This window comes from Kwoniella mangroviensis, assembly GCF_000507465.2.
Source record: "Kwoniella mangroviensis CBS 8507 chromosome 1 map unlocalized Ctg02, whole genome shotgun sequence".
Taxonomy (NCBI): Eukaryota; Fungi; Basidiomycota; class Tremellomycetes; order Tremellales; family Cryptococcaceae; genus Kwoniella; species Kwoniella mangrovensis.
In genome coordinates, this window is record NW_027062534.1 from 1606777 (window position 1) to 1623235 (window position 16459).

Here is a 16459-nt window from a genome sequence, read left to right on the forward strand (position 1 = left end):
TTGTGAATTGTTCACCTGATATCGATACACGAGCTATAAGATCATTCCGGCGAGCACTGGAAGACTATCAGCGATCTTCATGTCCTTCCAATTGGGGGAGGTACAGACATGGTGTCAGACTATCTTCATCAGATACTGTCGATAACAGCAAACTGGTAGAGTGGGTGTGTTGGATTGCAAGTTTATTCGCATCTGCACAAGATCAGGTGAGCTTTCGAGGATCAAGGGGAGAAGCGAATGTTGGTAGTTTGGCAATGATCAATGGTTCTGGATTTGGTTGTTACTGATATGACCATTGCATTTAACGTGTTGGGTAGATAGAACGAATGGGATTAGCATGGTTGGATGATCGTAAACTAGGTTCTAAAATTGATCAGTCACTTCGTCAACCATTTCCTAACTAACTGATGCAAGACGTAAAAATGCATTCTATCATGACCTAGCCCAGCTCAATCGTAATTACGCCCCAAGACTTATCTCTTCCAATTCCTCCTCTACTGGCTTTTCTCCCTTTCTCAGACCTGCAGTGACAAGGGGACTTGCTAATCTTTCTTCCTGTTCGGAATTACTCCTCGACATGGTGATAGCTGTAGGTGAATGAGCGATCTCACCAGTAAAGCTCGGGCTGGGTGATCGAGTCGTAGCTCGTTCCAACAACTCATCTTGGGAAGTCATAGACACCACACTTGATTCTCTTTCTTTCCTTCCCGGTCGAGAATTACTACCTCGTATGACCGGTCGATCACGTTCGTCCTCATTGACAAAAGTTCTTATATTGAGTTCAGAGTTATTTGCAGCTCGTGGCGGAGGTCGTATTGATTGGGTAGCGGCTATGACAGATGGTGGAACAGATATCAACCCTTCTGATCCTGGTCCTCTGGATGTCGCTCTTGGAGTCTGCTCCGAACCAGTGGTAGATGGAGTTTCGTCAAAGCTTGATTCTCGTGATAAAGGCGAAGGAGTTCTAGACGGTTGTATCAACACGGGTGATCGACGATGTTCTAATCCTGCCAAAGCTAGTTTCTCTTCTTCTCGCTGCCTCTCCATTTCGGCATCTGACATTCTAGGTGAGCCGAATTTCTCCGCGCGTCCACCTTCTAAGTCTATATTGACCATCTCGGCGTCGCCAGCGGAAACTCTGGAAGCTCTACGCGAAGCATTGCCAGCTGATACATCAAGGTTCATCACCCATCCGCCACGCAGCCCTGACTTTTCCGCTTGAGCAATCGCTGCCATAGCTTGTACATCCGCTCGTGTGGGTAGGTCTATGGGTGATGGAAGGGGGAGCGGTTCTTTACGACGGGATCTAGGAGGTGATCGAGATGGAGGAGACAGATAGCCAGAAGCGGAAGTAGATGCTTTTAGTGGATGATCAGTGGCCGGTGTGATGACGCGAACTGGGGATGGTGCAGGATGTCGAATTTTGGGAATAGGGGGTTGTTCGGGGGATGCGGGTGGAAGCAGGACGTCCGAGTCGTGAGGGACAGGTGTACCAGGACCAGCGGGAATGGAAGGTGAACCGAGGACTAAGTCAAGGTCAGCAACTGTAAATCGTCACCAGACAATTTTACTCACCTGGAATTTCAACTTGTGCGGCGCTCTCGCCCACTCGCATCCCAATACCCAACCCTTCCACAGCTTTACCCTTCCCTTTACCTTCCGGCTCATTCGAATAGCCTGCCAATACTCTTGCTTCCTCCAGGCCCTTCTCGATGTCCTCCACGTCTAAACCTAAACCTAAGCTTTCCCACTTCCTGACTGATTTATCCCACCACGCCTCAAGCACAGTCCATCCTCTGTATTCTCCACCGAGCCTCAGGCCTCTGCCCGATTCACCAAAAGATCCACCACCATTATAGCTTCCATATCCTATATCCTCCTCTTCATCTGATGTATTATTGGTCTTATCTGCTTCCCATCCTTCACCGGATTCTAACTCCTCCACGAACGAAGCTAACCACTTGCCCCATCCACCTTCACCATCACCCCTCCAAAGCACGCACTTCCTATCGAAATCTCTTCCAAAGACAATGACCTGTCCCCATGATCCTCCAGCTCCAGGATCTAAATCCACACCAACGTAGTTTCCCGTGCGATCAGATAATAGGGGGATCCAACCTCTGCACGCGTAGAGTTTCTTGATCCAGTTGGGTGGGACACTAGCCATTGTAGCCAGGACTGCTGCGTTGTTCCCAGCCATCGGATCGTGTTCTGCTTGTCTCCAGAATGCCCACTCTCTCATAATTTCCTCGAGAGGTAAGAAATGTAATCCCATGAATAACCCTCCAGAACCAGAGATGTTGGCACAGGCTTCTAAATCTTGACCATCAACAGCTAAGAGGGACTCTCTAACTGCGCGGGGCAAGCTGCACCCTAGCTCAGCTTCGAAGGCAGCGAGGAGGTGTGGATTGGCGGGGCCGTTCAGCGTTTCGAGGAGTTCGGGAAAGGAGTCGACGAGAGCATTTCGTAGACGGTGGAAAGTGTGAGTGGGAGGAGGGAAATAATTAGGTGAGCCGGCACTACCAGGCAAAATAGATATTAGCAGCACATCAGAAGATGGTGAGATGATGACTTACAAGGCATCTTTCGGTGGATAGACAATACTTCCTCTTCGACTTGGACCAGGTGAAGACGCTGCGCTATCGGGAGGCTGATGTTGTTAGCAAGTCCCCCCTCTTTCTGTAACTCACCAATCCACCATCCCCATATCCCGGTCCATTGGCATACCTCGCCGTAGGTAGACTAAACGCGTCCATTGTCGAGTTCATGACTGAACGTCTGTTCGCACCTCGACTTGATGAACCGTTGGTACCAGACTGACCACCGAAAAAGTTTGATATGGATTGTAAGAATGGCATGATGGCTGAAATAAGTTTTACACGTCGTCAGCATATGCTGTTTCAAGGGTTAGAGAAGGGATTATGGCTGCTCACGGATGTTCGAGGTAAAAGAGTGGGGGATTTGGGATTTAGTTGATCAGAGACCGAATGGACTAGTCTCTTTAGGCTTGGCGATGCTAAATTTGCTGCGACGAGGCTTGAGAGGTTCCAGAGCTTCTGCTAGATGGTGAGCTGACGTTCAGGATTGCTGGAAGGTGCACATGGTGTCTGGTATGTAGCAGCTGTTGTGACAAGAGAGTGATGAGAAGAACGATTGTTTGATCAACTGGTCTGTTGTCTCTGTTCGTTGTCACCACCTTCATTCACCCTCGACAGGAAGACGCGCTAAACCAAATCCCGCTTGTACCACACCACTATTACATAATCAACTGTACTGCACTACTCTATTGAAGACAGCTAGCTACTCTGCATATAGCCACCCGCAAGAATGTAACACGACTGATGCATACTCTCCATCATGTCCTATATACAGCATTGTCGCCCTCTTCTGTTCGTGCGCAGCTTGGACCTTCGCCATCGCGCCCCATACATGCTTCCTTATTAGCCCTCTTCGCGCTCGGAGTAGCTGAGCATCATGGATCTAACTCATCTCCTTAGCTCGTTCTCGGGCCTCATTCGCGGCTGAATTGTCAACCGTGCGACAGATCAGCGGAAGTGAACTTTCTGACCATTCTTGCTCAAGACGATTGGAACCATGTAAAGGGTCGTCGTGGGCTATTTGGCTGTAGACGAAGAGGCGATACCCACCTGGATCTCGAGATACTACAAGCGTCGGCGTAGTTACTCCAATCAGCACCGATATCAGGCCCGTCGACCCAAGCAGGCATGACCACCTGTAGTGCTCGGTACTAACGTTTAAATATTAGTAGGTCAGATATCGAGCTTACCCGTCCTCTATTCACTATCCATGATACCTCGTGATATGAATCGCTTCCACCATGATTCAACCGACCTTTGTCATCACCCCAGTAGCATCTCGAGCGAGCTTGATTGGAAGCCTCTAATTCCTTGTTGAGACTGACAGGAGCATGCATATACATATACCCATGAAGAGCGTGAATCCATGTTGGAGGGGTGCAAGTACTCGTACTAATGCACAAGGTGAGTGAATTTTAGGTTGCGCCGGAGCTGCAGCGAACCCAAAGTTGTTATTCACTCACCACACAATGCATGAGTAGGAGAGTCAAACGACGGACTTAAGTTGAGACAGGCAATATTCATGTTACTGAATCTGTTACTGAATCTTGTACAGCCTTAAACTACCGCACGACTTTTACAACTGCTTACCATCTCTGGTTCTAATCGATGCTAGTCCAGTCTCGATCGACTTGAGTGAACTCAAATGGCGACACCTGTAAAATCCTCGCTTCATATGATCAACGCTAACCCACATATTGATCCTCTTGATGTAGCGGAAATCTATCAGACGGTACCTTCCTTCTCCTGTCCGCAACACGGCGACTCAAGATCAGTGTCAATTCAAACAACCTCGAAGTCCGTATTTCAATCGATGTTGCAGTGATCGACGCGAAAGTTCAACCCGCCTGATCAGCTCGAAATCGAGGAGCAGCGTCTGCAACACAATCTTTTGAAAAGAAAGACAATCACCCAGTTATTACCTGTGTTATCATATCATTCGACGTCGTCAAACCTCGTTATCATCCATGGCCGCAAGAAGAATATCAGTACAACGAGAGAAGTTGTTATTGTTGCCTTAGGCAATGATTCTAATTGAGACGATCCTGTAATTTATAATTAAAGAGAGCAAAAAATTATCGCGTATCAATGCATCTCTACCTGATCGTTTGACTATCTATTTAAGCGTTCCAGAGCAACATACCAACCAAGAGTGCACCTAGAAATACAAGAGCCTGAGTAGTATAATTCGAGAAGTCTGTCGATGGTATATCCAAGTTTGGTTCTCTCTGCGCTAAAAAGAAAACACCCAGTGCCGCTAAACCCATTCCCAATAGTACCCTACTGTCACCAAACAGCACATCTTCCAATCCCCATACTAATTGTTCCGTAGTTTCTACAGCACCTACCAATACAGGTGTCAAACCACTTTGGACACTGTCCACCGATACTTCTGCATAAGGTGCCATGGTGGTAGACCAACCAAAATGCCAATCTGCAATGAGCAATCCAAAAAGGATCAAGCCAGCCGAAATTAAAAGTTGAATAGATGAAGAGATATAATCCGGTTGATCATATTTGATTTCTGGATAATCCCTAATCCAATCCAGGATTAATGGTAGGCTAACAATCAAGGCTGCAAAGAGCATATTGAGCAATCTATTTGGATTGGTTGGTCCAGTAAATTGAAAACTAATTGGTTCCCAAATCTTCTCTTTTACAATGACAGGTTCATCCAGGACTTCTTCCACCACTACAGGTTCTACACCAAATGAAATTGGATTACCATTACCCTGAGAGTTCACATTGTTTATATGGATATGAGGAGCAGGTTCATTCACTTTCCACTTAGATCTAGATGGTATGACTTTAGGACTACCTTTGACAAAGGACCTGGGTTTTCCCAGTAAACCACCACCTTCACCTAACAAACTACCTCCAATGATACCACTAGGTTTGTGAAAGAGATTGGGTGTCCTCCAATTCCAGCCAGGCATGCCTTGGGGAATATGAGTCCTCCCTGCAAAGCCCATGAGTGCTAATAACACCAACAGACCCAATAGCATGGATGGACTGAGCCAAGAGCGACCTTGTTCTTTTTTCTCTTTCTTCAGCCTGTCTGTCTTCTCCTGAGGTGTTTCTCTTCCCTCTCTTCTATGCCTCTCTGCCCTTTCTTCTGGAGTTTCATTCTGACCCTTCTTCTGTTCTCTTTCCTTCTTATGCCTTGCCTCCCTCTCTTCCTTCTCTTCTTTCTTCCTTCTTCTTCCCTTTCTTCTTTCTTTCTTCTTCTTCTGTCTTTCTTCTTTCTTCTCCATTCTTTCCTGTCAGATCTATTCAATGGATTTTGACCATCACTTTTTTTGGGGGACCTCTGTTGACCATTCTTCCTATCTTTTTCTCTATTTTTTCTTGCTTTTCTTTCTTCAGGTGTTTCTTCATTAGATTTGTGGTTATTTCCATTTGAGCTTTTCCCTCTATCTCTGTTGCTTTCCTATCTCTTTTTTCCTATTGCCTTTCTCTGATTTCCTATTGACCTATCCTCTTCCATTGATTCCTGTCTTTACCTCTCCTATCTCTTGATCTTTCATTCTGATTCATTTCCCTTTCCTCTTCTTTCTATTCTTCCATTCTCTTATCTCCTTTCCTCTCTTTCCTCCATTCTTCTTTCCTCCTTTTTCTTCTGTTTCCCCTTCCATTTCTCCATCTTTTTTTTGTCTCTCAGCTCTTTCAGCTGCCTTCCTCTTGTCTCTTTCTTCAGGTGTTTCACTATTCTTGTTTCTACTTCTGTCCTCTCTGTTTGGTTTCCCTTTATCATCTTTGCCTGATGATTCTCTATCTCTATTCTTCTTGTTCTTCTCTTCATCTTCCCTTTTTTTGCTTTTCCCATCTCTACCATTTTTGTCTCTACTGTCTCTATCACTTTTACCTCCCCTCCCATCAGATTTACCTAACCCTTCTCTATCTTTACTAGCTTTATCCCCTGACCATCCTCCATTCAACCCAAGTAAGAGTAGTAATAACAAGAGCAGAGCTAACCCACATCCAGATAGATCAACATGGCTCAGACCAGTTTTCTCCCGCATATCACTTTCTATAGTTCCATTACCACTAGTGTTGTTCCTCTCCAAAACTCCTCCAATTTTATGACATTCTTCAGGATACAGATCACAATAATGTTGTTTTAAATCTGAAGGTTGAGGGAATGGTGCACCAATAATTACCTGTTGGTTGCCACTCCCAGGCGGAAGCTCAGTATGGCCAGAGTAAGGAATCCAAGCTTCAGGCAATTCATCCTCTTCTTTTTCATATTCCACATATGAGTCTTGAATGTTGATATCTTTATAAGGTTCATCTTCATATGGTACCTCTTGTATATAGACTGGGGGTGAAGTGGGGTAATCATCATACAAGAAGGATGAATCTTGCTCATGATTGGGTCCCGGAAGATAACCATCCTCATAGATTGGGAACAAGGCCATTTTACTACTTTTGATGTGAGATAATATCCAAAACAAAGTGAACCAACAAATGTCAATTGGACTGGTGTGGACTTTGGTGACTGACAGCTAACAGTCACTGCATTTCTTGAGCCAGATTGCCTGAAAGGAGGGATCAAAAAGGATGCATAAACAAATGTTACATCCCCAAAGCAGACCACACTTGATCACCCAACAGTCCAGGATCATCTTTTGTGACCTGTATGGTCAACACAGCTACAAGCCCATCAGAAACCTCCGCACCAATGGCTTGAACCCTGTGGTCAAGTCAATCTCAGTTCAAACCATGCTCAGGATGTACTTACCCAGTATAATGGTTCCATCTGGCTATAGTCTGAATCAGTTTGAATTCACTTGCATTGTTATGACTGACTTACTTCTGTTTGCTGGTACCAGGTCATCAATATAATTCACTGTTGTTCTATATCTCCACCCTCTTTTAACAGTTTCTCCAGTAAAAGTGGTGTTGATGCCTAAGTGCCCCTCAATAGCTATATTTGTAGCATTACCAACAAAGAGATCCCTGGTGAGACATATTAGCAGAGCTTTTCAGATAGAAAACTTACTTACCAGAGTCAGATCTGCCTTGAAAATCAGCTGAGGTCTGATATACTCAAAATTTGACTTACGCATTAAGACCCAATTGATGGTTCTTGCTGCTGTCTTCTTCTGCAGAGGAACTAATCACCATAATTAGATGAGTTACACTAGACAATCAGTACTCACCTCAAAAAGTAAGCACCAGTGGTTTCTTGCTTAAATACCCTAATATGATTGCCACCATATATCCTTTCCAAGCAGGTACCAAGGAAGTGATTGTGGAAATACTGATACCTTAGAATACTTCTTTGGGTCTCTAATCAACTACTCAGCTAATTCATGTACCAAACAATGAACTCACGGTTTGCGCTCCCATCTCCCAAGTTGCTCTGTTGCTTGTCTCCCATATGTAAGCCAAAACATTGTCCACCAAAAGCAGCTGCCTCCAGGTAGTTGTACAAACCCCCTTCTAGCATGGTTTCTTCCAGAACTCTTGGATCAGATTGATTGGATATAATGATGTTCAGTGGTTCTCCCAGGTTTGGGGGAGTGGTCCATAGGGTATACTTTATAAGGTGTCAACAGCAAGCAAGATGACTGGCTGGCAACTCACAGTCAACGTACTTCCCCCATGCAGGGAAGGATCCTCAAAACCACTGTGTACAACTTTTTGGGCTTGTGCAAATAAACAATTGAGTAGTATAAGTAAGAGTGAGATCATGGCCAAATCACATGTATTTACCAATGATGGTTGACATAACAGAGTGATCTGAATAACAGAAAAGGATGGTGTATATAAGAGATACTTGCTATGCATATATCAATACACATTCCTTTGACCAAAGGAACAAAGGGTAGTAATGATCTTTTATGATTACTATGGTTACCTATAAGACTTATATCTTATTGCTTATGACATATGTTTGCTAGCTACATCCTCTTTTTTCTCCTCTCCACCAGCTCTGGAGCAGATAAGGTAAATCAGACCAACAGCTGCAAAACAGAGTATGATGGTAGCTTCCTGCCAATTGTCCAAGGCAACAGTCTCAATAGAGGGTTGTTGAACTGGATCTGTCCGCTGATCAGCCATGTTATGAATGTCAACATCTCAGTCACTTACTTGCTATTGGAGGCAGTGGCAGGTGATTCACTAGGTTTGATGTCAGGACAAATTTAGATCTGTTTTTATGTGGCTTTTGCTTGACCTTCTGAGCACAATCTGAAAGCTGGGGTTCAGTAAGAACATGAGATGTTGTGTAAATCTGACTTACTTTGAATGTTGATAGACCCTTTTGACTGTTTACATGGCTTATCTTTCTTCTTGTTGCCTTGTACTCCTGGCTGCATCATTTGGGATTGCATGTGCATATTCTGTTGATCAATGGCTGCCATTTGAGCTACCTGCATTTGTTGAGCTTGCATCTGCTGCATCATCATCTGGTTCATCATCATCATTTGCATTGCTTCAGCTACTTGGGACTTAGACTCTGTTGATTGGGTGACTATTTGTGTTTGGGGTCTACTATTTTTCATCAGCTTACAACATATGATGTTGAGAGTGGACCTACTTTGTCTTGTATTGTTTGATATTTGCTGGTTTGTATGACTGGAGATGTTGAGCAGGTTCAAAATGCTTTTTGATATAGCCTACAGGAGGTATGTGCTGAGTGTCAATGTATGAAGAAGGTGGGAGAGGGTCAGATGGGACTGAATAAGAATAAGCAAGGGCTTCAGGGTCAGAGACATCTTCAGAGCCGGTTGAGTCAATTTTCACATCTGCATGCTGTTGATAGGGATTCACTCCTCCACCGGCAGCAGCAGGTGCAAAGGGACCAATTGGAGTCATTGAGTTCAGCTCATCAGGTCCTGAATTGGCTTGAGAATGCAATGAATGTTCCATCTGATAGCCCTCAGAGTATGCTGGAAGTTGAGGTATCATAGAGGCTTCTTCTTCTGATGTAATATGCGGAGGAAGTTCATTGACAAATCCTTGATTTTCCAGGTCCAATATTTCAGAATTCATACTGCGAGCTTGAGTCAGTGATCAATCTAAAAAATTGGAATAATGCCTTACCTATGATATTGATCCAGTTGTTTTTGTTCCAGCATAAATGAGCCAAAATTATGAGACTGTACTGAATGTAATGAATATGCATCAACCTGGTATATCAAGATGATGCATCATGATATGTGTGCTTAGTCTTCATTCTTACCCTACATGCTTTGACGATATTTTCAAAGAAAGGAAAGTGGTATAAAAGAGTTTTTATGTTACAAATGCACTATGGAAGAACAAACTGTATATGATGTTCACCACCTCCACCAGATTCTCACTCAGATGAGTGGGATACCCATATAAAGGACCTCCTGGTAAAGCAGCAAAACATACTTCAGCCTTCCCTACACTATAGCAAAACCTTCTATAATCTAGCTTCTGATATCTCCAATATTTTGTTTGACTGCATGTGTGTGGTCTGGGTATGACAGATGGCCAGCCAAAAAGGGGTTGGGGCCCAGAGCCTGGGCCATGAAGGGGCAGAGCGGGGACATGTGGACAAGGTTGGCCTTGCAAAGCTGGGTGATAGATCCGTGCTGAATTAAGCAAATATTGTGGGAGTAATGGTTCCTGTTCTTGATGGTATTGCATTTGCTTGGACTTTGGATAGAGCTGATTTTGATGTTTTTTAAGCTTGCTACTGGCAATAATTGCTGCTTTCCTGTCATGGATAACAGCCATTGCTACAACAAGAGTCACTTACTTGGAAGTGGTAATCTTTATGGCAATATTGGAACACTTGGTATCACTGAGAGGAACCAAACAATTCATACTTTTCAAAGCAATGTGATCACTGTGAAGCTAAACAAGCTGACTCTCTGTTTGTCTTGTGATCCTTTGTCTATCCTTTGTCCTTCTGTGGCACATTGGTTGCTTTTCTGTGTGTACAAGTGAGTCATGTGATGAGATACAAGGATGCATGGTTTCATAGTGGATATACAGATTGAAGTAGAATGTATCCAAAAAAGGTTATATGTCAAGCACAACTTGCTTTACCAGTATGTTCCAGACATGTAATTGTAAGGTCCATACCACCCATTAGTTGGCCAGCCTGTTCCATAGTTGGGACCAACACCCCATCTACCCCAACCATTATACATCCCACCATACATATTTCCATAGTAATAAGGGTAAGATGACATCAAGGGTCCAGCAGCACTGTAGACTAGCATTCTGATTAGACATCAGCAGTAGTTTCAAGACAGATTATGGTTTTACTTACTTGTTATGAGTATTGTACAATCAGCTCTGCTGTATATGTCAAGTCTTCAAGACAGTATTGTAAAAAATATAATGATGGTTATTGTATTTTAACTTTGATTGTTTCTGGTTGAACAAACAGGATGAAAATGATGAACTATGATGAAATTTTATATGTTTGAGATCAAAATAAATAGCATATAGACTTCATACAAATTATGCACATCTACTTCCTTTCACTTCCTTTGGGAAAGGCAGTTATCTGGAGCACTCTGGGGCAGAATAACAAAGCTGAGCTGGGTAATCCTTTCAATTACAGTAACTGTCACAAAAACCCAAAAGAGCGTATGTTATGAGATTGATAATTTCTTTGTAACAAGGACAGAGCTAGATTTTGGGAAAACATAGAAAGGAGAATGCCCAGGGGCATGTTATCATGATCATCTTAATTCCACTTTGCAATCATTCCCTCATTTCCCATCATCTCTCAAGACAATGAGCAACACATCTCAAGCTGAACTCTGGATCAGTGCTGCTTCTCCCCTACTTTCCTGCTCTCTTTATAAAGGGGAAACTGGAGGAAGCTCATGGATGCAGCTTCCAGATGGAAGTCATCAATATTTGGGGCAAAAACAATTCAGCATTGAGTTACCAGAGTTCTATTGTAAGTTCACAGCTCAATTATGCTTTTACTCTGCTCATATATGAGTAGTCACAGATATAGCTTTCATTCATGTTCCAACTGCAGCTTATCAAATCACAGTTGGTCTGGATGGATCTTCAGATAAAAAGTCTGGAGAATCAGGCATGATTAGCTTGTCTACCTCATTTGGAACCCATTCTGCAAAATTAGAATGCCAAGCACAAACCCCAGAGACTTTCATATTTCATGGTGTCCAAGTGCAAACACAAGTAGTAATATCTGGGTGAGCCTGATATCAGCTGTTTTTGTTACTGCTACTAATAGATTAGTTGATTAGGGGTGCAAGCAACAACACAATTGATGACGCTTCCTCACAAATTAGGTATAATGGCTTTCAATCTACCCCCGCTTCAAAATCTGATATATCTGCCATTCAAAATGGTAACTTCTATGAAAAGACAGTTAGCTACACAGCTTCTGGAGGTGCATCTGCTTCCTTTGCCTGTCAAGGTATGTGGACCTCAATTCTGCCTTTTTCATCAACATGAAGCTGACAATAAGTAGGCAGTGCTTTTTATATCATGGGAATGACTGGACCTGGTTTTGGTTCCTATCAGGTGTCCGTGGACTCCAAGGTAGTTGGAACATATAATGCCTCTACTACTATAGAGACTTACCATACCCTTCTGTACTTCACAACTTACTTAGATTCATCACAAATACACCATATATCTATCACTAATCAGTTTGATGGCTTGTCATTTGCTTTGGATTATGTGATATGTGTCTCATCAGAATCACCAGGAAATCAAAGCAGTCCTACAGCCACAGATGCTGCCTCAAATTCAGGTGCAACAGCAGTGTTTCCCAGTCAAGGTACAAGCACAAATTCAAGCACCAGTGGAGATAGTGGTGGAGCTGTGATTGGAGGTGTTTTAGGGACTTTGGGAGGATTGGTATGTATCTGCAATTTTTCATACATAACCAAGAGGGACTGGGCTAACTTTTGTTGCTTTAGTTCTTGCTATGGGTTCTATGGAAATATGGACAATGGAAAAAAGCAGGGGGAGATGGTTCATTTATGGCTGCTCTATGCGGTGGTATGAGAGTGAAGAAAGAACCTAAGAAAGAGGAAAACAAGTTCCATCTCTGGCCAATGGTCTGGTCAAGGCCTAAGTATGCCACATAATTTTGCAACATAACAGACATCATCATGATACAATGCCATACTATGACAATCAACTATATGAATGGCTGCAAATGTGCACCAGTCTCCAATTTGTTGGTACCCCAATTCATTGGCTGTATTGTGCTTCATATCAATATGTCCTGGCCTCTTTGGTGAATCTGATGTAATGCTTGTGCTGGCATTGTAGACTGGACTGAAACAGCAAGGATGATCATACAGGTTGCACAGTGTTAACTCCAAAAGGAGAAAAAGCAACCCTTTGATGGGTTGACATCCTTTGTACATATCCTTTATCAAAGGGTCTTTTCACATACTCCTCTTTGAAAGTCAGTACAGACAAGTTGCGACACAAAATAGTTTACAAGAGGTATATATTGTACATGTGAGTTGAACATGAATGTTTGATTATTCATCTTAACTTAATTCAAACTTTCTTTTAGAATCCTTCAGACATTCCAGTTTAGATTATTGACCTAAATCAACAGTATGGTAATCATGTCAATCAAGCCCAGACATCTCAAGCCCTTCCAACAAGGTGCAGTTGTTTCTCATTTGAAAACCCACTGCTTTCAATACTCATCTACACCAAAACCCCTTGGCTACTTCACCTCTAGTCAAGACTTTAAAGGTCCCAGATTTAGCCCTGGCATCTGCAAATGCTTGAGGTTGACCTCACTCTTTGCTGCAGGTGGTATATATTATCTCTTATCTGATGCAAGATATAAGGAGACAACCTTATTCAGTGGTTGGCCAGCTAAAATCAGAACCATCCCATCTGAAGCAGTTGAATTCACTTACACTCTTGATTCAGCTGGTGGACCCATCAAAAAGACTTTCTCTCATCTTCTACTCAGTGAAGAAGAGGTGGAAGCCAAATTGCAAAATGGGGAAAATAAAGTATATGTCAATAGAGAGGGTAATAGTGTGAAAAGTTGGGAAATCAACAGTCTACCTTCTTCTGATACTGGTGAAGATAGATATTCAACAGATGTCATCACTGAATCAGATCTGGAAAAGCTTCTTACTAGTGAAGGGTATTTTTGGAAAAATTGGTGGAATACCAGAACCAAGTTATATCCCAATAAACAAGGTGAAGATGTTGTAGAAGGAGATGGGAAGCAAGATGTGATGATGTTTAGTGTGTTTGATGGACATGGTGGACCATATATCTCTGACTTACTCAGCAGAACTCTCCATGGTTGTCTTGCTTGGAATATTGCCAACTTCTTGAACAGGGGGCAGAATGACATGAGAGCTTGGGAGCATGAGGTTATTGGTGGAAAATTGTGGTCAGAAATGAAATTCAGTGATGAGTGCATACCTGCTAGTGTTAGTGATAATGGGCCACAATCATTTGCGCAAATGATGGCTTCAAGGTGAGCATAATTCCACATCATTTAGAGTATGTAAAGCTCATCATTTCATAGCTTCCTAGCTTTTGATGCCAATATTATTCAAAGCACCTGGTCAACCCTGTTCAGCCCTATTGAGGACAAACTGCCAGGTCTTCCACCTCACTCACCTACTCAACTTGGCTTGGCAAATCTGTTTGACAATGGCTCCTGTGCTATCACTGCCATTGTGGATGTAGAATCTGATAAATTATATGAGGCTAATGTGGGAGATACAAGGGCTATTGCTGGATGGTGGAATCCTGATAAAGGTGAATGGAGGTGTGATATCTTGACCGAAGATGCTACATGTGAGAATGAAAAAGAAGCTAAGAGGCGAGTTTACCTGTTATACACCGACATTGGAGCCAGGCTGATCTAAAATGGGGAGACTAGAATTCAGGATGAGCATCCTGAAGATGAGAGGGATATGTCACAATGGTAGACGTAGCCGGTCGTAACCACTGAACCACAAAAGGGAACAATCGGGAATTCCGACAACTCGGAATTTCCGCCGGCTATATAGGCATGCTGTTGTGACCGTCATGACAGGATACTGCAATCCATAATCAAGGTTATGGTGATACCAATAGAGTACTGGGTGGATTACAACCTTCAAGAGCTTTTGGGGATGATGCATATAAAATTGGCTATGATGATTACAAAGAGTAAGTAATCATTTTAAGACTTCTTCACTTTGATACTGTCTGACATCAAAATCAATTTAGCATACAAAGAACCTTGTTCCAGAAAGAACCATATAAAAGATGGAAATGGTTTGAGGAATGTCCCAGTAGGACACCTCCTTATGTCACTGCTAGACCAGAAGTTGCTATAAGAGACATACATCCTAGATCTGGAGAAGAGCTCAAGTTTGTGGTTCTAGCTACTGATGGCTGTGAGTTTGTTCTTTCATTTCTCTTTTTTAACTGTTGTACCAGACACTGAATTAAGATACATAGTATGGGACAGGGTCACCTCAGAAGAAGCTTCTCACTTGGTTGCATCTCACATGATGCATGAGATCCACCCTGATCAATCAAAATTACAAGTCATGGCATCCTGCCCTCACACATCACCATTGCCCAATAATGACCATCCTTTCCCAAAGGAAGACATGAGAGTGGAAGGTAGATGGGTATATGAAGATACCAATGCTGCTACTCACTTGATCAAAAATGCTCTAGGAGGGGATGACAGAGAGCTAAGAAGACAGTTCTTAAGTCTTAGATCACCTGGTGCAAGGAGTGCAAGGGATGATACAACCGCAATGTGAGTGTTGAAATATATGAAGTTTCCTGGATACTTGCTAATAATATCAATTCTCAGAGTGATTTGGTTTGATGATCATAAAGCAAAAAAAGCTGTCGCAGAAGAAGAAGCAGAAGTTAGAGGTGACATGACGTCTGCATAAATTAGATTGTGGTGGATGTGTGTATATTTAAATGCATGTTGTACCTGTGTACATATTCTCGCTTTCGCTGCAAGTTGGAGGTTTCTTCGTTTAACCTTCCCTGAGTGAGACAGCCGAACGGGGCTCCCGTAGCTTTTCTTTCTCTTCAGCATCACCTATCGTGCCATACTGTTCGAAGCGGGCAGCATGCACAAAAGGCATGGTGAGCAGTAGGGCCAAAGAAGTTGTATGATGCATTCAGTGTCGACGGGCATTAATGAACGGGTGATGGTGCTAATGTAAGTTGTTCGGATGACACGGATGGGGTAAAAACAGGGTTCGTTTCCAACTACGTCGTCCCTTTTTACCACTTGAAAAAGGCTTAAATCACTTAAACACTTACTTCATCATCTCCCATTCAATCATTGATCTATCATCTATCGCATGTCAATGCCATCATATGGTACTTGGCATAAAGTATCGAGAACATATTCATCTTCATCCAAGGCCAGGTGCCCATCCACAATCATCAGATATCATCCCACCGCAAATCCGTGGCTTATTTCTCTCGCAAAGGTCACGAGTCCATTAGGTTAGCTCACTTGAACACGAGACCATATTCAATTCTGTACTATCAGTCATCAAGGAAATTACATCCACATCGATATTGTCTTCACCCTTTCTTCTAACCCAACGTGTTTCCTTCATCCTACCGCGCCCCCACACTACCTCTCAACATCCAATTCGATCCATTTACTGTCGAGCGGAGGTACATAGCGGGTCTGTTGGAACGTCGACGGACAAGGCTATAGCTTGAGATCCGAGATCATATATAGTGTAACAAGGATAATATGGCCAAGCTGTGTTGAGAGAAGTGTTCAGGTGAGTTTCATTTCAAAGATGAATGGGCCTTGACCTGTACAGATGCGGATAGTGTCATTGGATTATGAATTTGCCTGACCTGGTTATTATTTTTCCATCTTGACGATATATCCTTTTCTATACCAATCCTCT

The 16459-nt window shown here is 43.0% G+C and overlaps 7 protein-coding genes across 7 annotated transcripts; 2 read left to right on the forward strand and 5 right to left on the reverse strand.

Moving 5' to 3' along the window:
- Positions 1-459: 459 nt before the first annotated feature.
- Positions 460-2858, reverse strand: I203_105703 (uncharacterized protein; the record flags this gene model as incomplete). The annotated part of the gene is made up of 4 exons (XM_065517822.1): positions 460-1526; positions 1576-2519; positions 2577-2639; positions 2728-2858. 4 exons carry the CDS (start codon positions 2856-2858, stop codon positions 460-462), a joined length of 2205 nt encoding a protein of 734 aa, XP_065373126.1.
- A 1859-nt stretch (positions 2859-4717) lies between these two features.
- I203_105704 (uncharacterized protein) lies at positions 4718-5851 on the reverse strand (the record flags this gene model as incomplete). Its single annotated transcript, XM_019144857.2, has 1 exon — positions 4718-5851. One exon carries the CDS (start codon positions 5849-5851, stop codon positions 4718-4720), a length of 1134 nt encoding a protein of 377 aa, XP_019006192.2.
- Positions 5852-6130: 279 nt separating this feature from the next.
- Positions 6131-7015, reverse strand: I203_105705 (uncharacterized protein; the record flags this gene model as incomplete). Its single annotated transcript, XM_065517823.1, has 1 exon — positions 6131-7015. One exon carries the CDS (start codon positions 7013-7015, stop codon positions 6131-6133), a length of 885 nt encoding a protein of 294 aa, XP_065373127.1.
- Positions 7016-7172: 157 nt separating this feature from the next.
- On the reverse strand, positions 7173-8049 carry I203_105706 (uncharacterized protein; the record flags this gene model as incomplete). Its single annotated transcript, XM_019144858.1, has 7 exons — positions 7173-7290; positions 7339-7360; positions 7411-7556; positions 7600-7614; positions 7663-7713; positions 7760-7889; positions 7935-8049. The coding sequence occupies 7 exons, from the start codon at positions 8047-8049 to the stop codon at positions 7173-7175; spliced, it is 597 nt and encodes a 198-aa protein (XP_019006193.1).
- A 434-nt stretch (positions 8050-8483) lies between these two features.
- I203_105707 (uncharacterized protein) lies at positions 8484-9596 on the reverse strand (the record flags this gene model as incomplete). The annotated part of the gene is made up of 4 exons (XM_019144859.1): positions 8484-8644; positions 8694-8792; positions 8845-9092; positions 9142-9596. 4 exons carry the CDS (start codon positions 9594-9596, stop codon positions 8484-8486), a joined length of 963 nt encoding a protein of 320 aa, XP_019006194.1.
- A 1728-nt stretch (positions 9597-11324) lies between these two features.
- On the forward strand, positions 11325-12661 carry I203_105708 (uncharacterized protein; the record flags this gene model as incomplete). Its single annotated transcript, XM_065517824.1, has 5 exons — positions 11325-11493; positions 11542-11755; positions 11810-11982; positions 12037-12428; positions 12491-12661. The coding sequence occupies 5 exons, from the start codon at positions 11325-11327 to the stop codon at positions 12659-12661; spliced, it is 1119 nt and encodes a 372-aa protein (XP_065373128.1).
- A 495-nt stretch (positions 12662-13156) lies between these two features.
- Positions 13157-15466, forward strand: I203_105709 (uncharacterized protein; the record flags this gene model as incomplete). The annotated part of the gene is made up of 6 exons (XM_019144861.1): positions 13157-14037; positions 14089-14392; positions 14605-14720; positions 14781-14950; positions 15015-15324; positions 15382-15466. 6 exons carry the CDS (start codon positions 13157-13159, stop codon positions 15464-15466), a joined length of 1866 nt encoding a protein of 621 aa, XP_019006196.1.
- Between the last annotated feature and the right edge of the window lie 993 nt (positions 15467-16459).